General features: G+C 40.6%; 1 protein-coding gene across 2 annotated transcripts; it reads left to right on the plus strand.

Annotated features, from left to right (window-relative positions):
- Positions 1–1372: 1372 nt before the first annotated feature.
- On the plus strand, positions 1373–24513 carry tnks1bp1 (tankyrase 1 binding protein 1). Of its 2 annotated transcripts, none has more exons than XM_039612161.1 (10): positions 1373–1595; positions 3565–5004; positions 6503–8963; positions 18787–18905; positions 19296–19386; positions 20441–20585; positions 20683–20810; positions 20953–21152; positions 21264–21349; positions 23394–24513. In XM_039612161.1, exons 2-9 carry the CDS (start codon positions 3575–3577, stop codon positions 21337–21339), a joined length of 4650 nt encoding a protein of 1549 aa, XP_039468095.1. In that variant the 5' UTR covers positions 1373–1595; positions 3565–3574; the 3' UTR covers positions 21340–21349; positions 23394–24513. The 2 variants fall into 2 exon arrangements, with proteins under 2 accessions (XP_039468095.1, XP_039468096.1); XM_039612162.1 differs by lacking the exon at positions 23394–24513 and adding an exon at positions 22440–23387.
- Positions 24514–25464: the final 951 nt, after the last annotated feature.

Raw genomic sequence — 25464 nt, forward strand, 5'->3', positions numbered from 1 at the left:
CTTAAACTGCAGTTTTTGTATTAAAAACTGTTATAACATTGAAACTCTGTATCTGTAATGTAAAAATCTGTATCAATAGCTCACCTATAGTTGGATAAAAAGCAGCTGAGTATGAGTATAAATGAGTATAAACACAGACTAAAATAAAAAATCCTACTTTTGAGATCTTTACACCACTGCTGATTAATAAGGAAGTACCTTTTATTGGCTTTGCTTGGTTCTGTGATGATGAAATGTATTTTTACCGTTCTGCATTGATATGTTTCCGCATATCAATGCATCAAACATCACTAACACACACATAAACACATCTAGCACTGAAATAATTATTAAAAAGCCTTCTTAGTTTTCAAAGAAGTCACTCTTCTCAGATTTGCACAAAGTTCACTTGTGAGTTGTTTCTTGTTCTCGGCGCATGCAACGCAAATTAATGTCGTAAAGACTCAGGTGTTATGCAAATTCAGGTTTACTGTGTGAGTGCTGATGCCTGCTGTTAAAAAGCCCAAGGTATCCTCGCCACCATGAAGCAGTATGAGCTGGACGGATCTTATTCCTTTTCTCTCTGGGCAAAGTGGCTTTTCATCTCAGTTAGAACCTGTTAATCCAGTCCACTGAAAAGCAAACTACCGTCAAGTTAGATAAACTCACAGAGAACCTCCGGACTAAATTTTCAAAAGAACAAGGACTTGGAAGGGGTTTTGCTTTCGTTCAATTTATGGTAAGTGAGTTAAGTCATTTATTTATTTATTTACTTTTTCCAGGTATGTTCAAGCACTAGATACTGGTACACCTTTTCAAACTGAGCATTTACCTTGCACCAATGCCATAAACTAGCTGTTTTATTCCCTTTCCTTAAAAATCAGAGTCCTAAAACTTATCTTACCTGTTACAATTCTTCAGCCACACAGGAAGCTAACACTAAGTCAGCGTATTAAAAGGAAAAAAATAGAGTATGAAAAATTATTCCACAGAAGCTTTAAGCAAAGAAATTTCCCATTTAACTCACGAGACACTCCTTTTACAGGCTAGTAAAATGTCACCTATCATATTTTAATTTAATACTAATTTAATTAAATAAGCTATTCCGCTGCAAAGCAGTGAAATATAAAATGATGTTAACATATTATGTCACATAAAGGTTTTTGTAGTTTTAGTAATTTTAAAACTCGATAATAATTTTTCTTTGTGGATCCAAATGTGAAAGACTTTAACCAGCACTTCTTACTGTCGGCTCTGCTTTCATACCCAAACAAAAACATATATTTCAGCCAAACAACTCCTCCGGGCCCGACACCGGTTAATGCACTTTTATTTTGAAGTGCGCACACGCTTCTTCCGGTCTCCTGGTGTTTTCGCTGGAGGCAGCGTGGCTCGGACTGTCAGGCGGGCTGAGGGAGTGTCTGCTGGGTGTATGAGCTGGCTGATGTCTTGTTGGTGTGAATGAGCTGAAAACACACACACACGTACACACACACTTGGTCAGACAACAGCTCGGCAGGCGAGACGATCACGGGAAACGGAGGAACAGTTTTCTTTTATATCTTCTTCCCGCTTCCTTGCCCTCTTCCATCTTTATGACTTCGTGAAGACGAAAGGTAAACACACACTCGCACGCAAAAAGATTGAAAGAAAACTTTATAAAAAGCTAACTGCTGATGTTGTTATCTTAATGATGGGAAGGGGTAAGTTTGTGGACAGGTGCACAACCTTTGTGACAGTGTAATGGGTGTTTCCCAAGCTTTGTGAAATGTTTTGGCTGAGGCACAACCTCATTATGAGTCCTCGCATCCGATTCCTTACTTAAGAGTTGTGTCCAGAACACACAGGCTCGGATCACTCTTTCATTTCGTTTATATCGCCTTTCTTTGTCCAGTTTGAGAGGACACAGAGCCGGCTCGGAGTTCACTATTGACGCGTCCACTAGTAACTTATTAACAACCCGAAATGAAACATGGGGGTATAACGCTGGTTTAACAGGTAAAGTCGTTAAATCGCGACGATTCGCTCTTTAAGATCAAACTGACCTCGAAGTAAGCGCACTCTCACAGCATCACTGGGGAGAAGAAATTAACCTAAACATAAAAACTAAAGGCAGCCAGTGTGGCCTTGACACGACAACAGGGGCACTAAAGGCAAACAGAGATAAAGAAAGTTAAAAACCTGCAAGCAAAGTGCTACAGGAGACCGAGCTCTGCAGAAAGCACTGAAAATAATTGAAATAAGCAAGGGCTGAAAGCCTTCTCTCCTCCAGAGTGTTTGTTTCTTAGGAATTTAGCTGCTGGGGAGGGGTAGAAACAAACTGGACACTTAAAAACAAAACAAACCTAAAAAAATCATTGGGTGGTGCACACAGCTGTAGTCCAACCTGATCTCATTACACAATATCTTGCACACCCAGAGGTGTTGTGTTTAAGAGGCATAGCGAAGAAAAAAAAAAAAAAGTGCAATGCATATGTAAAAATACCTAAATGCACACATACTGAAAACTGCTGTTTGGAATCTAAACAGTTTATGCAAACCAGCTGCAGATTGATAACAATGCTCTATAAGCATTTTTTTTTTATTCTTGCTCAAGCTGTACTAGTTAGTGTAGAGAGTTTTAAAACTGCAGGGTGTGGAGTTACCGGTTTTAGTCCTACAGGACAAACCAGATGACATGTTGCACACAATGCCTGTGGTATTTAGTGTAGCAGATTTGGTCACATATTGTATTACTGTTATCTTTTTCACACGGTGTGTAAATTTGTCCCTTTTTTGTGAGTGGGGAGGGAGGGAGGCCATTTCTGTTGGTCAAAGTGGTCACGTGACAGGTTGCTCGGGACAGTTGCAGTTTGTTTATCTTCTAGTGGTTTCAGATCAATGACGGCTCCGGGTTTTGACTGTGTCAGAGCTGTAGATTGTATTGTAGATATATGGTACGGTTCACCAGGTCTGTTCGAGTCCTCGAGTGTCCCCTGCTTGCCTGTTTTGATCTCAATTATTTTCCTTTCAGGTGCTCACTCAACGCTTGGCACTTTCATTGCTGTGTAATACTTAACGTTTGTAAATGTTATCACTTGGACCTGTTCAGAGCAGTTTATCTTGCTCATTCTCAATCGGTTCCTTTTAGTTTCCCATTTTACGTATCGGTAAACATCCTCAGTCAAGATGAGCCATCACACGCTGTCAGAGCTTCACTGTGTGTGAGAGTCTTACCATTTAACTACTTTAATTTTAGCTGGAGAAAAAGAGAAACAATCAAGGAAAGGTTCAGTGCATTTTATGTTATCACAAGACCAAATCAAAGACTGAAACCTGAGGGAGAAAATATGAAAGAGAGCAGCAGGAAGACATTTTTTTAATAGTAGCTGATGTTTGTTCTGAATGATTGATTAGTTTCTCTTTGCTTCTGTAGGAGAGTAATGCACTTTGAAAAATCTAGACAAACCAGACTTTTCCCGTCTTCTTTGTAACAACATAACCGACTGGCTTTTTCTGTTCTGAGTATGAAATGGGTTTTCATTAATGTAAATATGGAGTTTGCTGTGGCTAAACATGTTCTGTTCTTCACTCGTCCTGTTTTAGCAACTCTGCCATGGAGAGCTCCGTTGAGGCTTCCAAGACTAGTGTTACGTCGAACCCCAAGCCACCACTGGCCCCCAAACCTGGCCTTGCTCCCAAGCCCTTCTCTGTGCAGAAGAACACCACCATCCGCTCCATTCATGCCCCAAAGACGCTCCCCGCTACCTCGAAAATTCAAAAATCAGAGCCTACAGGTGTCTCCAAACCAACTTTGACCCCTCGTGCTCAGAAAACATCTCAGCCGGCTGTCACCTCAAATGCAAAACCAGGCTCTCAAAGTGAGCTTCCCAAAAGTGACCCAACAACAACCAAAGCTAGTGAGGCAGGTAAAGAGGAAACTCGTGATTCCAGTGTAGGAAAAACAGCCTCACAAACCAGTCAGCCCGAAGAGACAAAGAAATCTGAGCTTGTCCAGAAAGACGACATCACCCAAACAAACCACAAAGCTTCTGGAGATGTTGCAAGTAACTCAGAGCAGAACGACGGAAAAGCGAAGGAAGATGAAACTCAAGCTTCTGTCGTCAAAATGCGGAATCACTCAGGCAGCGATGGTTCCTCTTCAACCGATGAAACATTTCGTTGGGGTGGTGCTAGGAAGCGTCTGTCCATGGAGCTCACCTCAAAGTTTGAGTCAGGCGGTCTGTCTCTGCCCCCGCAGCCTACCACAGCTATCTCCACATACAACACCAAAGGGCGTTCAAATAGGCTAGTATCTCCTGCTCCAGAGCAGAAGCAGGCATCTCCAGAGCAGAAGCAGGCATCTCCAGAGCAGAAGCAGGCATCTCCAGAGCAGAAGCAGCCATCTCCAGAGCAGAAGCAGGCATCTCCAGAGCAGAAGCAGGCATCTCCAGAGCAGAAGCAGGCATCTCCAGAGCAGAAGCAGGCATCTCCAGAGCAGAAGCAGCCATCTCCAGAGCAGAAACAGGCATCTCCAGAGCAGAAGCAGGCATCTCCAGAGCAGAAGCAGGCATCTCCAGAGCAGAAGCAGGCATCGCCAGAGCAGAGGCAGGCATCGCCAGAGCAGAAGCAGCCATCTCCAGAGCAGAAGCAGCCATCTCCAGAGCAGAAGCAGGCATCGCCAGAGCAGAGGCAGGCATCTCCAGAGCAGAAGCAGGCATCTCCAGAGCAGAAGCAGGCATCTCCAGAGCAGAAGCAGGCATCGCCAGAGCAGAGGCAGGCATCTCCAGAGCCTTCAAACAAAGAGAGCGATGACGGTGAAGTGAAAGAGGATTACACCGGGGGAAACAGCATAAAACGCAGAATCAGTCAACTGTTTGACTCTGCGTCGAGGCCGGAGGCCATGCCGAAGAGGGACGAACCGGAAATCTTAAACGGTATAGGAGGGGTGAAGGAGCGCATCAAAAATTGGGCTGCAGAAACAAGTTCTGAGGGTCCAAAGATGGAGAAGAAGCCTCCGGCTACATCCCGAGCACGCTCCAAGAGGTGAGTAAGGCTCTGCAGTTTGTGTGCGATGACAAGATTAGACACGAAGAAAAGGAAGTGAGCATTCATTTGCAAGCACAGGTTCAAATCCCAAAGCCCATCTTCGTTGGTCAGATGTAAATGATTTATGACTTTATGTCTAGGAAGCCATAACCTTAAATTTGATTCATTTGTTGTTTTGGGTGAGCAAATGTTGGATACATTTTTTTTTATGTGGGTGTGTGGTTGTATGTGGTTTCTCTTGATTTAGATTTTCTTTATGTTAGTGGTTTGGATTTGAGAGCACATACAGGCCTTTCTTATTTAGACAACATTGCAAATGTGTTTATGCCGACAGAAAGCACGGCCCCAGTTTCTGGTTTCTGTGAGCAGCTGTAGCAAGAGTGCAAGTCTAGAACTGTTGAGGAAGGAAAGTTTGAGTGTTGCTTTCTTGATGCTCCTCCGTGTTCAGTGTGTTTGGAAAGTAATCCGGGCGTGGTAAATGAAAAAATGCTGCTGCAGTATCGATGTTGCAGCCAGATTTATGTCCTTAAATAACCAAGGTTAGATAAGGAAGCAAACTAAGCTACCGAAGTGTGTGAAGTTTGAGATTAGACATCCAGCTGTCTGCACGTAGCTTCAGGTATTTAGCTAGTCCCTATAGTGGATGTTAATGGGATTTTAGTTGTGTTGCTTACAGTTCCCTAAATAACATTTAGAGAAATTAATCTTTCAGAAAATCTGCATCCTGACTATATTTCTGAGAGTTTTCACTGTCAGACATTTTCAGTGGAACTACTACTCAGTGTACTGAATACGCATTATTATCTCTGAAGCACTGCTGACTGTGTGGAAACGCCATCAAGACTATTTAAGTGACCAGTCACTGGGTGGATAAGTAAAAAAATATATACCACTCTTTGCCCTTATGCTGGGTGTCATAAATATGTAACATGCTTCCTGGATTCCTATGAGGTTGCCAGCAAACCACTGAAGACTCGTGGAAGTCACTGGTCTAAATAAGCATTAGATCCACTGCTCTCTGTAAAACTTTGTTAACATTAAAGTTGACTTTTTGTGTTGGTTAAAAGCGACGCGCAAGGTATTATTTCGCGATCTTTCAGGGTGCAAATAGGCTGTTTCCCCCAGCGCTACACTAAGCTAAACATTTGCTTTGTATGTACAGACAGACGTACACACAGGGTGGTGTCAGTCTTCTGATGTAGGTCTAGGTCTAGTTGTTGTCTGTTACTTTCATGTTAATCTCTAGAAACAACCTACCAGAATTTTTCCTGTTTGTGTTTGTAGTCATGTGGTATAGACCAATCACATTAGAGCAGGGTTTGTTGTTTTTTTATCTGCCTAAAAAATGACTGCTATATGTAACAGGACACCTAACTATCTGCTCAGTGACTCTTGAATGTTGAGAACAAAAAGCCCCCAAAACAAAACAAGAACAAATCATCATTAAAACTCTGTTGATCACAATGAAAAGCTATGATTGCTTTCTCCTCCACAGCTTTGAGCCTGCAACTTCTCCAACAGCAGTGAAAACACCAAAAACTTCAAATCTCAGACTTTCTGCCGAAGAAATGCCGCAGAGTCCGACTGTGGACCCCCCGTCAAAGGTCTCACCTGTTGAACAACCAACAAAGTCCCCAACAGAAATGCTAAAACGTGTTCAAACTGAAAAGAAATCATCAGAAAGTGCTGCAGAGAGCCCACAAGAGGCGAACAAATCAACGGAGGTTGACGTCCAGTTGCGCACCCCTAACCTGAGTGAAGACGTACCAAAGGAGAACAATGTCAAACGTCGCTCTGTTCGCTTTGGCACCGTGCAGAGCGATGATGGTGGGCCTCCACTGATCCTAGGCTCGGATTCTGATTCTGACACTGAAGAAGAAGAAGAAGAAGAAGAAGAAGACGAAGTAGAAGAAGAAGAAGAAGAGGAGGAGGAGAGTCCTGGATTTACAGCTGAAAAGGAAGTCCCTGATGTAGTGCCTGTCTATAAAAGAGTAGGAATTTTTCAGAAAAATTATGATGAGAGTCAACGGCAAGAAGAAGAAAGAAAGAAACATCTGGAATTTGAAGAACGGCGGCGAGCAGAGGAGAAGGAACAAGCAAGGCTTCAGCTAGAACAGGAGCAGAAAAGAGTGGAAGAAGAGAAGGAAAAAGAAAGGGAAAGACAGAGGGAAGAGCTCAGGCTTAAGGAAGAGGAGAGGGCAAGGCAGAAAGAGGAGCAAATTAAACAAGAGATGGAGGAGAGGGAAAGGGAGAGGCTAAAGGAAGAGGAGAGACTGAGGGAGGAAAGAGAAAGACAGAGACTAAAAGAAGCGCAAGAGAGAGAGAAAGAGCTGAAGCTGAAACAGGAAGAGGAGGAAAGAGAGAAGGCAAGACAGATAGAGGAAAGACTCAGAGAAGAACAGAGAGAGAAAGAACGATTAAAGGCAGAGGCTGAGGAAAAGCAGAAGGCTATTCGCAGGAAGCAGGAAGAGTTGTTGAGGGAAAGACTGAGACAGGAGGATGAAGAGAGAAAAAGAAGGGAACAGGAGAGGAAAATACAGCAGGAAAAAGAGGCAGAGATGGAGAGGAAGAGGCTATTAGAAAAACAGAAAGAAGAGGAGAGAAAGGAAGAGGAAAGCAGGAGGCAGATTGAAAAAGAAAAAATGGAGCTGGAGATGAAAATACAGAAGGAAAAGGAGGAAGAGATGGAGAGGCAGAGGCTGTTAGAAAAACAGAAAGAAGAGGAGAGAAGGGAAGAGGAAAGAAGGAGGCAGATTGAGAAAGAAAAAATGGAGCTGGAGATGAAAATACAGAAGGAAAAAGAGGAAGAGATGGAGAGGAAGAGGCTGTTAGAAAAACAGAAAGAAGAGGAGAGAAGGGAAGAGGAAAGAAGGAGGCAGATTGAAAAAGAAAGAATGGAGCTGGAGATGAAAATACAGAAGGAAAAAGAGGAAGAGATGGAGAGGAAGAGGCTGTTAGAAAAACAGAAAGAAGAGGAGAGAAGGGAAGAGGAAAGAAGGAGGCAGATTGAGAAAGAAAGAATGGAGCTGGAGATGAAATTACAGAAGGAAAAGGAGGAAGAGATGGAGAGGCAGAGGCTGTTAGAAAAACAGAAAGAAGAGGAGAGAAGGGAAGAGGAAAGAAGGAGGCAGATTGAGAAAGAAAAAATGGAGCTGGAGATGAAAATACAGAAGGAAAAAGAGGCAGAGATGGAGAGGCAGAGGCTGTTAGAAAAACAGAAAGAAGAGGAGAGAAGGGAAGAGGAAAGAAGGAGGCAGATTGAAAAAGAAAGAATAGAGAAGCAGGAGCAGGAGAGAAAAATGCAAGAGGAACTGGAAAGAAGGCAGGCAAACCAACTCAAAGAAAAGCAAAGACTGGAGGAAGAGAGAGAAACAAAACAATCCGGGTTGAACAACATGCAAGAGAAGAGTTTGATGCACAAAGCAGAGTCAAATCTAATCAGTTTTGAAGCTGAAGATTGGCCTCAGGAGTCAAAGTCACCACTTTCCCCCTCACCAAACACCTCTGGGCCCACAGAGAATCTGATGAATGTGGTTTATGATGACTTCTCGGTCAAACAGAATCCGATCGACATAGAATTTGATGATTTTTCAGTCAAACCGATAAAAGTGACGTCACGGCGTAAAACAGAAAACCGTCCGGTTTTCCATAGTTGGGATGACTTTCTGGATAAAGAGGAAGCGAAGGGACTGGTGCCTGTGGATGTCAAAACTGAGAAAGCCGAGGAAGACAAAATAGAAAAACCAGAGCAGTGTCCGAGTACACCACCTTTGCAGGAGAGAGAATGGGTGGAGGAGATAAAAGATGAGCCAGCTGAGAAGCAGCTCATCTCTCTAGACGTGAAGAAAGAGGAGAAGCTAATCTCTCTTGACGTGGACGAGGAGGAGGAAGAGGAGGAGGAGAAGGAGACAGAAACCGAGGATGAGGACGAGGTGGAAGAAGAAGACAACCAAGAGGTCAGCCCTATTTGGTTAGGTTGTAGCTTGATTTGTATTTCTGTCATGCTTGATTAGATTTTGTTTTGTGGACATCACTATGGTTATATGAAAGCTCCGATTGTTCACTTATGCAGAAAGGGTGAGGTTAGGAAGAGAAGCAGGGGTGTGCACCACTAGTAAATGTAGTTATTTTGTCAATGAATCACATCAGCCAGGCAGCCATACACACCTCACCTGCACCAGCATTTTGCCATTCCTGTAAGACAAGGAGAGAAATATCTTGTCTTACTTGCTTCAGTGTGGTTAAGTCACAGCTTAAGAACTCGTGACTGTGTTAGTGTGTGTGCGTGTACTTGTATTACTCATGTTAACACAGCTGGGGAGACTCCTTCATTTTAACTATACAAAGCAAGACCAAACCAAAATTTCCTTATATAACTGCCTTATAAAGTAAGGCTGGGTCTAGGAAATTATACTGTTAATTCTCAGGGAAATTACTGTAAGTCAAGTTTTCTGAAGGCAACATAAACATAAACATATCAGTAGTACTTCCCCCCCTCTCTCTGAAATGATTACTTGTTTTATTACAGCGAGAAACATCAAAGAAGGCTGGGGCGAGGTAAACTGCTAATGTGCACGTTTCAAAGTTTCTGCTCTCAAAATTACTGCCATTCATTGTGGTAAAAGCGAGATCAAAAAAGAAGTGCGATGACAGTGCGAAGTTTTGACGGCAGAAATATGGGTTACGACTTCCTGTGTGTGTTTCCAGTAGCCGTCTATCTTCTGTATCTTCTGCTTTCAGTTTGCACTTGTGTGTAGGCAAAAAAACATTTTTAAATAGAAGCATCGCAAACATTTTAAAGACGCATGTTACGTGGAAGAAGGTTTGGTATGAGTGTGTGGAAGAGTAATGACGTTTTTGTTAAATGCTTGGCTCATACTGTGTATCTCCAACGTGAGTGTAAGGCAGGTGTGTGTTACTTAAGAGTGTGCTGTGTGACGATGTGGGCCATGGGGCTATAACCCGTGAGATAATGGGTCATATGTTTCAGTTTCACACGTCTTGTCATATTACCACATTACAAGCAAATTCGGTTGGTAGTGAAGATGTTAGTTTACACGATTATGTAATATGAAGTGCTGTTTAAAGGTGTAGTTCAGCATTTTGCAAACAAAAACATTTATATTCTCTTTTACTGAGAGTTTTGTGAGGCAATTAACATTGAAGTCATGTATGTAGGATAAATAATAGCATCAGTTGCGTAGTTTAACACAAAAGCTGGAAACAAAGTTTTGTGTTTGCCTCCCATTTCCTGTCCACTCTGCACTACTGTGCTATCAATAAAGGGAAAAGGCAAAGAAATGACAGAGAGTCATATCTTCTTCAGTCATAACGCTCAGTCATTATTAATAGATTTAGTATTGAACTTATCTAACCCTCAGTGTAAAAGTGGTTAATCTGCAAAATGCAGATGATTTCACTTGATTAAATAACAAAAAAAACCAGATTTATTTTTTGGTTTGAGTTGATATTCAGAGACAATGACGTCACGGAACAGCTGCAGTACAAGACTGACGTACGGATGGATATGCAAATAAACATGATCACTTTACAGTTTGCAGTTTTAGTTCGCCTTTATGCTAGATAATGCAACCCCTTGTTCCAAAAATGCTTCGATGCATTTCATTTCACATTTCTATGTATTCTGTTTCACAACACGTGTGATCCAGTTGGGACTGCGAACCTGCAATCCCAACTGTTACAGGTCTGCTGAGTTTGTCTTGCTGAAATAAGGTATATGATGCACTAATGCGTCACAGGTGCACAGACTGTCTCCTGATAAAATATCACATTTCGATTGGTCAGACCACAAACTGTTCCACTTCTCGTTAGTTCATAATAAACGAGCTTGTGAACGCAGCTGCAATCCGTGTTCGCTGACTGTTGGGTCATTCATTCTCAAATTTGCTCAGTCATCTCTGATTTACATAAAAGATTTATGGTCCAAAGTTTGAACATGTGTAATGAGTGCTGTGAAAGTTTAGTTTCATATATCAACTACTTTTCAGGATATATTCTTTGGAAAAAATGGTCAGTCGACCCACTTTCAGGCACGTTTTTTCCACATGTTGAAATCTGAGGCAGTGTTTGAACATGAATATTTGAAAAACTATTAAAGATGAAAGATTTTCTCAGTATCAAAATGAATCAGGATCTGTAATTTGGGATGGATACATTTGGAAAAAAAGATAATTGGGTACTTAAAATATAAAGAGGCAATCTGTATGCTAACTGTGTGAATGAAGGCCGCAAGAATTGTAATTAAGATGCATGACTATGCTACATTGTTGCGTTTTAATACCTGGAATAACCTGAATGAGTAGCCTGCTTCAGAACAAGTAGGTCTTGAAATGAGTAGAGAAGGTCTCAGAGGTGAAAAATATGCACATATACATTAAAATCATTTTTTTGTATAATTTTGTTTTTGAGGTACAAATTATAATATTTGCTCAAGCCAGGATGAAAGTTGAGTGAAAGTAGCACTTTCTTTATTTTTTCATGTTAAAAAGAGTTTTATATGCTTTATTTTACAGTATTATGAAATGTAACTATAAACCATTCAGACATTGGGACTACTTGTCTTTTGCAATGTGAGCTTTATTAGTGTGTATGCTTAAATATAGGGCTTTACATATTTTCCATATTTTAACTACCTAATACTCACTTTTTTTGATGTATCTGGCCCAAATTACACATTGTAATTCATTTTCATTCATTTTCAGGCTTTTATAGTTTTAATAGTTTTTAGATATTAATATTTAAACATTGCTGCAAATTTCACTGGGCAAAAACAAACAAAAAACATATTGAAAATATATTTCAATATGTATTTATAGCAATTATTACATATGTTCAAACTTTGTACCATGAAATTTTTTTGCAAATCGGTGACGGTTGTTTTGACATTGTTGTTTTCAGAGCTGCTCCTGAATCCATGTTATATTTTTCTCTAATGACTCATGTGAGAAACTTATCGTTATGCAATTTTATGTTGTGAAATATTATTCTCACATAGCTGAACTGTTGCCTTAATAGTAGTGAATGGCTGCTATTCTTTGCACCTCACAGTTTGTCTTAGATGGTCTTTTTTTAATCATTTATATTATTGCATACATTTTACCTGCATCAACCTTTTATGTTTTGTCTTTGTGTTACTTTTTGTGTAAATCTAAGTTTTTCTTTTTCTACTAACTTCTTAAACAGTGTCCAAACTTCTTCTTTTATAATTGAGGTTGGAGGTGACAGGTCAAGTAGACAGCAAAGTGAACAGATGTTCAATTTTGTCACAGCATTTAAAAAAATAAAGGCAGCAAACCCAACAAATTCCAGGTGAACAGAGCAGAGCTGCACTTAATGAGAGCAGGACTGCCAGAGATATGACATTTAAGACAGATGGGCTCACCGCCTGTTTGAACTTGCAACATTTTTGCAGACTTAATGAAAACAGTGAACTAACCCTGGACTGTGAGTGTGTGTTTGTGGTTGCTCTGTCAATGCTGTAGCAAGCAAACCTTACCATACATAACCTATCACATACAGGGCAATGTATGCAAACACTTGGGTGCAAAGGGGCTTTGCTTGTCTGTCTGTGTGAGTGCATTCTTATTTGCACCACTGAGTGGCGCTGCTGCTCTCTGACTTTGCACTTCCTCACTGTGTGCTGCAGAAATGATGAACTTTATCTCATGTAAGGCACCTAAAAATCACCTAAAAATAAAAGACCTCTGTAACACTAAACTATATGTTTTCATAACTGTAATCTTTTTTTCTTCTTTTCTTTCCCTTTTGATGCAATAATGTCAACCTGAAAACTGACAAAAAGCTTTTCATTTTTAGACAAAGCAGACTGGAGAAAATGTTTACTAGGCAAACACAAGGTGTGCAGCCAACCGTGCACCCTCAGTCAGGCTTCTGATTGAAAGAAAGATGATGGTAGGATATGATGATAAGAAGAGCCTAGGTGCTGTGTGGTCAGCATGCCCTCTTTTGGGTCTCTCCAGCAGAGCAGGATGTGAGAATGACCATACATGGTGCCCCATGTCTGCTCTCATTTTCTGTCTCTGTCTCTCAATCTCTCCACCCAGTTTTGAGAGAGAGCCTGTCATCCCTCCTCCCTCCCTCACACACAAACACACTCTCTGGCACACATACGCACACAAAGAGGACGGTCTAATCCAGACACAAGAAAGTTCACGTCTACTGTCTGTGTGTTTTCTGCTGCTTCATTTGCCTTTTCCTCTCACAAAGACCTGGCTCATTCATTGCCTGCATTTACCTACGGGATGAGACCGGCAGAGGGAGGTACAGAAAGCACCTTGGCCCAGCCAGGCCACACCTTCCTACTTCCCTCGGGATTTTCCACATCCGAGCACAGACCTCCGCTTTGTGTTGACGTTCTGTGAAATCACTCAGGTCTGACGGTGATAAAGGGGTGATCTGTCTCTCTGTTCTTGCCTTTGGATGTTTGGAGTGTCAGATGCTTCCCATGTGATTTTTTTTTTTTCCCCCTTTTTTTGTGAACTCGGAAGTACGTGGGTAGGTTTAGTCAAAGAGGTTTTAGTCAAAGAGATAAAAGGATGTAAATTGCCAACTTTAGACTGAAACCTTCGAAGCTCTTTTTGCTTCCCAAGTGACGACAGAGAGGAGTTTTTGAAGCAGGCTTCAGTCGGTTTGTCTTTTAATTGGATGCTAAATCAATGATGGGAAGCTCTTTCTTTAGGATGCCGCTGTCTCACATCAATCATAGTTAATGTGACAGTGGAATAGTGTCGTCACACTGCAAACACATGGCTGGCTGGACTATTTAATTCTTCACTGACGGCAAATTGTAGACTATTCCAGGAAGTTCACGTAAGCTGAGTCGTGAAAATATGTGGAGAGAGGAAGCATCCCTTTCAAATGACAGATGAACTACGTTTTGTCTTCTGTGATGTCAGAAAAGTTCTTTCTACAAAATATAACGTGTCCTGTGCATACCTTCTGCCTGCTTAAAATGTCAACAGACAGCTGGATCGCAGAGCCCGCTTTCTGACTCACCCGCAAAATCCTGTCATCTCTAATAAAGTTGAACCTCAGTTTCTCTGTTGAAGCGGTTCCCATGGTGACCCTGCCGTCAGTGCAGCCAGCTGTGTGAGCTTTTCAAGCATGCAGTACTTCGGAGGAAAACTGTCGGCCGCCCAGCTGCAGGTGGTGGGCTGGGTGGGCAGCCTACGTCGGTCCTTGCAAGGGGCTCTGGAGCTTGTGTGGGGCCAGGAGAAGCAGGAGGAGGAAGAGGATGATAAAGAAGATGAAGAAGAGGAAAGTGGAGATGAAGGAGGAAGGTTTCAGAGGGCCATGTCACCGCTCCGTAGCTTTGCCAGTCGCAGCAGGAGATCCCTGCATCGCTTCTCCATCAGAAGTCGCAAGACTTTGCAGAGGAAAGCCACTAAAACCTGTTCTGTAAGAGCTGACATACACAAACCAGTAAAAATATACAGTTACAGTAACTATATTTAAAGACTTTGCTGTCTAATTTCCATTATCATTGGGTGCAATGACCAAAGCAGCAGCTTTTAGGGCGAGTTTTGTTAGAGAATGCTTCAAAACTCCCTGTAACTTATTAGCCTGTTCAAAATTTCCATGGACATGGGTTAAAAGATAACCATGCAAATCTAAATAGGGAGTGCAGCACGCAGTGGCAGTGTGTTTCAGGAAGGACAGAGATATCTGATGAAGTTTCCTGCTTGTATTTTTTTTTTTTTATCAGTGCGCAGTCATGGCCTTTCCCTCTCTGTCTGTGGTGTATGTGGGAGATAACGAGCCGGACAATAACAAAGTGTGACACACTTAGACAAGGTTTATCTAACTGTTGTTATTTATGGGTGTCACCTCCATATCTGCATCTGCCTTTTGTTTGAGTTGGCCGCCTTTGGCTCACAGCCTAACCGTTCTTAGTTAATGCCATTTTTTTTCATTGTATGCCATTACATCTCATTACATTATATTATAATAGATTATATTCGATTTTGCAGACGATCCTTGCACATTTTTGGCACCAACAACATTTTTTACACTATATTTAAGTGCCGCTATATATCATGTACATTTGTCTGTAACTTTATTATACATGTGGGTGCTCAGGAGAAACATAGGATAAAGGAAAGATTAATTCCCTTAATCTGGCGATCTATCACTGTGATTCTTGTGGTGACACTCCTTCATAGTCGTTGTGAATCAGATTGTTCCTCATTAAGTTGTGCTTTTATTCTCTCCACTTAGCTGCAAACAAGGTTCCATATACATTCCAGTGACCATGACAAAAATGTTATGCAGGTAAACTATAATCAAGCGGACTCTGTCCTAACTTGTGCAGCACATCCTGCTCCCTCAGCAGCACATTTTGTACTGGCAAACACAGAGGTAGTGCTTTTATCCTTTATAGTAGTGTGTACGCTACGTAGAAGTTCTGGTCCTAAATCTTCAAATGTTGCTAGATGAATAAAGCTGCACTCTCATGTTTTTTATATATTAGCAGTGGATCCAGTGAAAGATTTAGCTCATTAGCCCAGGAGTAACCTGATGTTTCTGGGGTTTTTTTTTTTCTTTTTTGTCTTATTTTGTTGTACAATGCAGTCTAAAAAAATCCTCTTAATGTTAGGAAAGGGAGTCAATGAGCAGGATCGGTTTCACTGCATCGTTTTTGCATCTAACAATGCAAATTTATGTTAGGCTGGATATTTACTGTAGAAAAGCAGCTTTAGAAAGTTAGTAAGTGCTGAGAAAAACACTAGCTTGCCTGACCAATCAGCAACAGGACGTGGGGAAAATAAATTTTAACCCTGGTTCTTACAGTGCAAATCCAGACCAAGAAACAGACATTTTAGTCAAAAGTGCCCTCAGGTGTAGATGGCTACAGCACTGATTTTGGATGATAGCCTAGATTCTACAGGCCCAGGGTTCCTTATTCCCCAGATTTCTATAGCATATAACAAGAACCTGAAAAACTAATTGTGGATTCATTTATCCTCAGAGATGTAAATCACCATAAGTGCTAACTCTTAATCTAACCCTGTGTTTTGTAGAAAGATAAAAGAGATTTCTTGGGTTTAAAAAAATTATGAATATTCATTTAATTGATGATTGTCTAAGTTAGAATTAAGGTTAGGGTTGGAGTGATCGCTGTTGATAAAGTATACCCCAGAGGGTTGATATGACATAGGTAAGGAATAAGACTGACCCAAGCATATAATAGTTAAGTTACAGTGCCATGAAAAAATGTGCGACTTTTCTGATTCCTTCATTTTTTGCACATTTGTCATGCTTAATTGTTTCATATTATCAGACAAATTAATTACTCCAACGTGCATCCAGGAGGCCACAAAAACCCAGAACAACATCTAAAGAATTATAATTCAGTGATAGGAAAGAGACTGGGTACTTTTATGCATCCCACCAGTCAGACATGGTGGTGGTATTGTGGTATTCTTGGGTTGGTTGGCTTCAGTACCTGGATCACTTGCTGTAATTGATGGAATCATGAATTCTGCTGTCGACCAGAAAATCCCAAAGGAGAATGTTTGGGTGTTAGTTTGTACCCTGGAGCTTAAACGGAGTTGAGTTATACACCAGGACAATGATCTGAATCACACCAGCACTTCTGAATGGCTAAAAAACAAAAACAGAGTAAAGTATTTGGAGTGACGTAGTCAAAATTCAGACTTAAATGCGATTGAGATGCTTTGGCCTTAAAAACAACCTCAAAGAGGCTGTTCAAGCTTGAAAACCCTCCGTTGTGGCTGAATTAAAATAATTCTGCAGAGAAGAGTGGGGTAAAATTTCTCCCAAATGATGTGAAAGATTTATTGCCAGTTATCATAAATGCTTGATTGCAGTTCTTCTGCCAAGGGTGGCACAATCTGTTATTATGTTTGAGGGGAATTACTTTTTCATTGCACGGTATACAGAATATTGAACTGGGGAGCATAAAACAAAGAACCAAGAACCCTGAACGTAGGACATGGCAAATACTGGACTATAAATTTATGGCGTGGGGAACATGCCAAAAATTTCACTTGGGAGTTGGTAGAGACCAAAGCAGAGATAAAAGGATAGTACTGGAGTACTGGATACTTTTCCAGTTCACAAATGTATCTCTCATTTCTCTGCAATTGTTGCAATATCTTTGCTCAACTTCTAAACATGTTTCTAATATCTAATTTATTGAAAACTCCTTTAGCTATGGCCAAAGTAGGAAGACGAGGCTGTTTGTTTTGATATTTTAAAACGGAAGGAACTGGCTCCATAGTTTAGTGGTTTACGCATTTGGTTGGCAAGCTAAATTTTGCTGGTTCAGTTCCATACAGAGATAAGAATCCCCTTTGGGGTTGTGGTCAAATCAAATGTGCAGAGCTACCCACTGTGGTGACCCCCTGTGACGAGGAGGCATCCAAAAGTAACTTAAACCAAAAACAGTGTCTCCAAATCACACAATACAATGCCTCACTGTTTCTCTTATCTCTTGCACAAATGCTTTTCTAATCTTTGCATACTTAAGATTCACCCAAACAAGAATTACTGCATATTTGTAAAATTATTTTGTTTTCTTACTGAACTCAGCAGAAGATACTTCCTGGGAAGCATTAGTCAACCTTAAAACTGTGAGTGACAGCTGCAGCTCTGTGACAAAGGTGGCACAGACACGGGATAAATCGCATTGCAGAGGAACGGCTTGTCAAAAGCCGTTCCTCTTGCGCACTTTGTTTTTTCTCTGCATCTGAACATGGAGTGTGGTTATAGGAAAATCACTAGAAGCCTATTCATTTGTGCTGTGATGCTGCCAGATAACAGGCATTGTGCAAATGAAGCTGCCCTGAGCGTCCTGAGTAATAAATGGCCTCACAAAGGAGACGAGATGTTTACTCAACTGTTGTGTTGTATCCAGGTGACAGTGTCTGGCCATACAGCACTGGGATGTGCCCCTCAACAAAATATGAAGTGAGCATAGAGGAATGTTTTGCGAGGAAGTGGTTGCTTTTGTTTGGAACGTGTTTGCGTGCGTCCGTGTATGCGCGCGTGTATTATAGCATCATGACATCATCAGTGTGCTTACTTTGTCTCTGAGGCATAAAGGTGTGTACGCCAGTGCGTGTGTGTCTGTGTGCGCATGTTCATGGCCCCGGTGTTCATTGAGGACAACCCAGCCTCTGTGACTGGCTCATTAAAAGACGCATGCTTGGATGGTCCTTTCTCTCTGTGTAGCTGGTGAGTTTTGGCTCAGCACACAGTTTAGTTTCTCCTTGTTTCAACTCTACAATTTAAAGTTCTTGTTCACAAATTTATACGACGTAGAGGATCATTTGGGTCATTGGAAAAAAAAGGATTTTTGATCAATGAACAGAGCAGTAGTTTAGAATTTAAGTTAAGGTATACAGCCAAATATGTCATTTAGCAGGGAAGCATGATGGTGACCTGCCAGTTAGTACTGTTGACTCATAGAAAAAGGTCCTGGGTTCGAATCCACCATCTGGCCATGGCCTTTCTGTGTGGAAGCTGCATGCGTTTCCCCGTGTTTGCGCGGGTTTACTCCTTCCACAGTCCAAAGACATGCAGTTGGTGGGGTTAGGTTAATTGGTGATTCTAAATTACCCATGTTTCTCTGTCTTACTATAGGTTCTTTACTTTACATACTTGTTGTTTTGATTTTGGGCTATATGAATAAAATTGAATTGAATTGATGATTACTCTGGTTTCTGCATGTGTTTTCCTTTTGAATTTACCTGAAATTTTGTGTCCATCTCGCAGGATCAGACTAACAGTTTCTCCACAAACAATGAAGACAAGGACACTGATGCTTTGATAGACTTTGGCCTTAAACATGACCAGCAGGATCCAGTCTGGGAACAAACACCTGAAAGAAACAGGTAGGAAATCATTTGCATTATTTAAAAAAAAATAAAAAAAATCTTCATGTAGTTTGAGTTTTCTTTGTACTTGTATAACAGTGTTAATCCACAAGCCTTTAGAACATTTCTATTTTTTATTTGTTTGGCCAAATGTCATAATTTAGACTTCTGGAAAGTGTTTAGGAACAGAAAGCTTGTGACATCATAACCAAATGCAGATGCACAGTAAAATGTGCTGTCAGGCATTTGAAAGTTGAGCTCCCTGTGCCCCCTTGTGGTCAACAACACATATGCTTGACGGAGTGGTGAAATTAAAAACAAAAAACAAATTGAACTGAGCCAAAAGCATTTTGGCAATGCCCTGTGAACATTCTTCTTCAGCTTTGTTTACACTTTTGTTCTCTTCAGTCCACAGCCAGTCCCTGACGAAGTACCTGAAGTCCCATCTGAAGACACCGCAGATGATCTGAAAGAGCCAGAGTTTGCCCCTTTTCCCGAGGTTAGTGAGATTTTAAATCTTCCCCTGTGCCATCAACCAAAAGAGGTAACATGGAATTCAGTTGTTACTTTGCAAACTTACTTTAGAAAATGTCTTTCTGTAGTGTGGAGCATGGATAGATGGAAAGATAAATAGAAGCACAAAACAAAGATATCAATGACATTTGTAGCAGACATACACTAACTCGTCATTGTGGAAATAATTTTATCAACTCCTGGAGAGAGTTATCAAGACAAAAACAAAACCAACTAAACTTTATACACGCTGTCTACATTCACATAGCTATAGATATGTACACATAACATCGATAATGGAAAACAGTGGCATCCAGAAGACAAGAGTCAGAACTCAGCAAAACAGAAAACTTATTTATGATATTCACATCATTTTTTTAATACAGTTGTGTGAACTCGTGCAGTGATAAACAGATTTTCATTGGCTCTGTGCAGTCTTTCCACAGTGTTTTGTCTTCTCTCCCCTGAATGTAATGCTGTGATATTTACTATTGATTCTTACGGCGAGTTTATTAAACATATAATTTTCTCTCTGTGCGTGATGTTTTTGTCTGGCTTGAAACAAATTCTGGGCGAAACTCGTGTCGTCTTGCTTTGTACACAATTTTGACTCAACCAGGTCACTAAATTGTTTTGTTTTTTTTATTTGAGTGACGAAGAGTGACAGCTGACTGAAGCCAGTGTTAATAATTATTCTTATTGCTCTTTTATGTAATATTTATATTGGCTGTATATTTCTTTTGGATGTGTTTCCCCATACTTCTACACATTATGTTGTATAGGGACGTTTGTAAGCACAGTGTGGTTTATGAAATCTTTGACTTTATACAGTGTCATAGCTGATTTAAAATCTTTTTTTCTAATGTATTCAATATGTGACTTCCAGAATATTATATAATTTACTTTTTATTGTTACCCCAAGTAATTTAATTTCAGTAACTTTTTATATTTCTAATTATTTTCTAGTAATAAATAATGCACACTTGTGGCCAGTGTGTTTGCTTTTCATTGCTAGATTTTGTCTATGTGTCTCTGTACAGAGCTCCACTCCTCTCCTTGACACCAGTGCACAAAGATCCAAGGCGGATCTGGGAAAGAGGCGTATTCGAACACGTCCATCGCGCAAGCTGACCGCAGGGTTAGCTCAGAAGGAAATGCAGGATTGGAGGACCCAGGACTCCACAGGTTATTAGAGTATCTGTAATGTTCTATGGGAAAGCGTCAGTGGTATAAAGACAGCTGACAGTATCGAATTGTTTTGACTCGTGTTTGTGTTTTTCAGCTGAAAAAGAGACAGTTTCAAAAGAAAGGGAGTCAGATTCTGAGGAAGAACAGCCTAAACCCAAGGTAGTCTGTTCCCCGTCCCAGCGAGTGCCAGTGTTTCCTGGTATCAGTCCTGCAGGCTTGCTTGTAAGTTGTCAAAGCATTCAAGAACAACTTAAATTTATTTTAAATGTGTTTTTTTTTTTTAATTAATATATGTAATATGATGCAAATGGGTCTTTCTTTTATTAAATTAAGTTCTTATTTGTATTTATTTGCTTTTTTTAAGGCTCAACTCAAAAGGAAAACAAGTGGTGGAGGAACTGGAGTGAAAGAGGAAACCGTAGAAAGCAAAGCTAGCGAAGAGAAGGAACATCAAGATGAAGAAGTGGCACCATCTTCCGTGGAGCTCTCGCGTTCTCCTCGCACGCCTGCCCGTCTGGCTGGAGCTACACGGGTGCTGCCAGTCATAGGCAACAAGGAAGAAGGGTAAGCAGAAAGAAGCGCTGCTCACCAAAACAAATATATATGTTGTGTAAATGATCCAGATATCTTTGGGGAAGATGACTGAAATATCGAAATATCGTCTGTGACATTCAGTGGTGCCTCCTCGCCTGCTTGGCTGAAAGAGCTGAAATCTAAGAAGCGTATGAGTCAGCACGGCAGTGACGCTTAGCCAGACGGAGGTGAGTGATTTAATATAATTAAAAAAGCTTGCCATGATTTTTGTATTTCTACTTATATGCTAAAATATGATTCCGTGTATTAGTCAAAAATGTAAAAACATCTTACTGTAGCTTTTAATATATAGATTTTTTACGTTACAGTACAGAAGTTCCTACATTGCTGTATGACTCATACAGTGGGGGAAATAATTATTTGATCACATGCAGAATTTGTAAGTTTGCTCACTTGCAAAGACAAAAAAATTTTATGTTGGTTTAATTTTAGTGGAGAGACAGAGTATTAACCAATCAACCAATAATACAGAAAAAAATGTGTCTTGTAGTTGGTCACCAGGTTTGCACACATCTGAGGAGGGATTTCGGCCTGCTCCCCTTTACAGAAACTTTAAAGAAAGGCAGTGCAAAGACATGCTCAGTTGGCTGTCTTGGCTGTTGCTTGGCAACTCGAAGCTTCAGCTTCCTCCACAGATTTACTGTCGCACTGGCGTCTGGAGCCACAAAATGACCTTAATGTGCTTCTTTTTTAGTCACTCCTTTGTTGCCTCGGCAGTATGTTTTGGGTCATTGTCATGCTTGAAGACCCATCCAAAACTCATCTTCGGTTTTCTGGCTGAAGAAAGGAAGTTCTCATCCAGGATTTTTCAGTACATGGCTCCGTCCATTGGCCCTTCAATGCGGTGAAATTGTCCTGTACTCTTAGCAGAAAAACAACCTCAAAGCATAATGTTTCCATCTCCATGCTTGACTGTGGGGATGGTGTTCTTTGGGTCAGTATTTCTCATGACAGGTTGGCGCCAAATGGCTCAATTTTAATTTCATATGACCACAGCACTTTCTCCCAAGCCTCACTGAATCATTTAGATTCAGTGACATACATATGGGACTCCATGTTTGTGTGGGTTCTTTCCGGTTACTCCGACTTCCACCCACAGCCCAAAGACATGCAGTTAGTGAAGTTAGGTTAATTGGTGATTCTAAATTACCCACAGGTGTGAATGTGAGTGGCACTGGCTGTTTTTTTTCTCTGTGTTATACCTGTGTCAGATTAGCAAACTGTCCATTGTGTACCTTGTCTCCTGCCCTATTGTAGTTGGGGATCCAACTACACCCCTCCCGGTCCTTATAAGGATAAGCAGAAGAGAATGGATGGACGGACACAAATAAGTGTATAACTTTTATGTAATATGTGTTTTTCTTGATTTTTGGTTGATATTCTGTCTCTCTCCATTAAAATGAAACTACCATAAAAAGTAGAGACTGTTGATTTCTTTGTGAATAAAGTTATTATTATTTCCTTCAGTGTAGTTGTCAGTAGGGGGTAAAAGGGTTTTTTAATTACTTTTTCTCATCCAAAAAGTGATCTAATAGTCTTTTGTGCAAAAGGTTCCTTTGAATGACTTGTAGATTCATCAGCTGTTTTTCTGCCTTTTTTTTAACCATTTTATGACTGGTGCATTGCATAATTATAGGGCTTAATAGGATTGGCTGTAGATAGGCATGAAAATTTTGACATTTTTAACATTTGGCTTACACTGTGCATCACTTTGGTGGGAATGGAAGCATTATTTAAAAGGCCCAATTTTCTTGTGAGTCATAATGCAGCACTGCTGAATACATATACTACAGTAGAGTGAATGGTTCAGACTTGGTGGCAATACTGTCAGGAGCTTTCTCCTTTTTTTTTTTCCTTTTTTTTTTTTTCTAAGGCAGGCTATGACTAAACCGACAGCGAAGACAAGAAAAAACCCAACAGGAAACAGGCCATTATCTTTGCTTTTTTTTTTCTTCTATCACAATGAGAACCACACACAGGGGAAAAACATTTTGTACCTAAATGTACTTTACTCTGCTTGATGTGCTTTTAACCTGCCTGTGGAATTAACCCTAACTCTCACAGGTTTTGACTAGCTTAGGGAGAAATTATGGAAGTATAAAGTGCTTGTGAACACACCGAACACACATTGTGTTACTGATGTTACCACATTATGAATTTTATATTTTCAATGTTTCCATTTGATCTTACTGCATCTTTTCCACCCTTTAGGAAACACCGTGCCACTGCCATTGAGCTCAGCTGCTGCTGCCGGCAGACATGACCGCTCCATCGTGTGCCCAGAGTGCCTTATTTTGTACCTTCACTGGGATGTTCACTTTTGCTGAACGCGCCTTTGAAATGGAATATAATGCCAAGTCTACGTGCCTGTGATGTTTTAATGCCAAGTACATGTTATATGAAATGTTGTGTAAGAAGCTCAATGGAGAGCAAATACCCCAGTGTCATTTGGAGCAAAGTCGTGGACTGTCTGCCTGGATTGTGTGAATTTGTAAGACTGTCATGTACTGACAGGGACTGATGACACTAGGCCTTCAGCAGGGTATCTACATTCACACACACGCAGGCCTTTTTATAGTTGTGAGAACACTCGTTGATCACATTGCCTACCCGCTCTCCCAACCCAACTCTTGTCATGTTCTAAATCCAATTTTAACCACGTCATTATCATCAAGTGTGAACCCTCGAAGAGACCTTTGAGGCTCTGGATCCTCACAATGCAGAAGTGCCCTCACGATGATTTATATATATATTTTTTTAAATCCTCATAAACACAGAAATACATGTATGAGGAGACACATGTGTACAGAATTACGAAATATAAATAATGCACCTTGTGTGTATTTAGTTTTAATTGTACAAAATGCCTTTTATGTTGTTTAACCGATCACAAAGCATCTCAAGTAAGGCTTGAAGCACTTTAAGAAAAGTTCTAGCAAATTACCGTCCAAACAGCAATAGAGTAAAAACTGTAGTGACAGAATCCAGGGATTTTTTTTGTGCTTTCTTCATTTTGTTACATCATTAGTGTCTATCTACTGTTTAAAACAAGATCTCACAAGGCTTAATTAAGTACTGCCTGATTTGTTTAACCCACCCACTAGCTGGTTAGAGCGTCAACAGTGGGCTGAGAGGATATTTCTGGGGTGCAATAACAGAGTCAAAAAAAAATATGTTTAAAGGAGAAAAATGCAATAATGTGCTTGAGGTTTTATGTGCCTTTTTAATGTTTAAGAGTGAATGTCATCAAAATGGAATTCATTATTGATCAACTTACTGTATGTTAATGGGAAATTGGGGAATTTTATTAAAATGTTTTCTATGAAATGAAGTTGAGTGTGTTATTTATTTGTTGATTAATTTATTTTGGACGTTGAACTTCCTATTGCCTGTATTCAGTGGCAGTAAAGCATAGATACATTAACTGGGCAATATATTAGGTATACCTTATTCATACTGGGTTGGACGCCCTTTTCACCTTCAGAACTACCTTAATCCTTTGTGGCATAGATTCAACCAGAAGCTGGAAACATTCCTCAGAGATTTTGTCCGTATTGTCATGATGGCATCAAACAGTTGCTGCATATTCAGCTGCTGCACATCCATGATGTGAATCTCCCCTTCCACCACATCCCAAAGGAGCTCTATTGGAATGAGATCTAGTGACTGTGGAGGCCATTTGAGCACAATGAAATCACTGTCAGTTTCAAGAAACCACTTTGAGATAATCGGAGCTTTCTGTCACGTGTGTTATCCTGCTGGAAGCAGCCATCAGAAGATGGGTGTACTGTGATCATTAAGGGATAGACAGGGTCAGCAACAATACTCAGGTGGACTGCGGTGTTTAAATAGTTGGTAGCAAAGGGTGCCAAGAAAATATCCCCCCACATCATCACACCAGCAGCAGCCCAAACTATTGATATAAGCCAGGATGGATTCATAGTGTTATCTTGTTTATGCCAAATTCTCACTCTATGCTCTGAATGTTACAGCAGAAATCAAGATTGGGCAACGTTTTTCCAATTTCCAATTGTCCGGTGAGCCTGTTTGAACTGTAGCCTCAGTTTCTTGTTCTTAGGTGATGGGAGTGGCACCCAGTGTGGTCCCATCTGCTTCAAGGTTCAATGTGTCATTTGTTCAGAGATGGTCTTCTGCATACCTTGGTTGTAATAAATGGCTATTTAAGTTACTTTTTTCATCCTGCCAGCTCAAAGCAGTTTGGCAATTGTCCTCTAACTTTTGGCATCAACCAGGAATTTTCACCCAGAGAACTGCAGCTCAC

The sequence above is a fragment of the Oreochromis aureus genome, linkage group 5 (genome assembly GCF_013358895.1).
Source record: "Oreochromis aureus strain Israel breed Guangdong linkage group 5, ZZ_aureus, whole genome shotgun sequence".
NCBI classification, from domain to species: Eukaryota; Metazoa; Chordata; class Actinopteri; order Cichliformes; family Cichlidae; genus Oreochromis; species Oreochromis aureus.

Bases quoted from the DNA above. Each gene is read 5' to 3' on its own strand.
- tnks1bp1 (XM_039612161.1), top strand. From the start codon at position 3,575: ATGGAGAGCTCCGTTGAGGCTTCCAAGACTAGTGTTACGTCGAACCCC. The intron at 19,387-20,440 runs GTTAGTGAGATT...GTCTCTGTACAG, and splicing joins AGTTTGCCCCTTTTCCCGAG to AGCTCCACTCCTCTCCTTGA. The intron at 21,153-21,263 runs GTAAGCAGAAAG...TGTGACATTCAG, and splicing joins ATAGGCAACAAGGAAGAAGG to TGGTGCCTCCTCGCCTGCTT.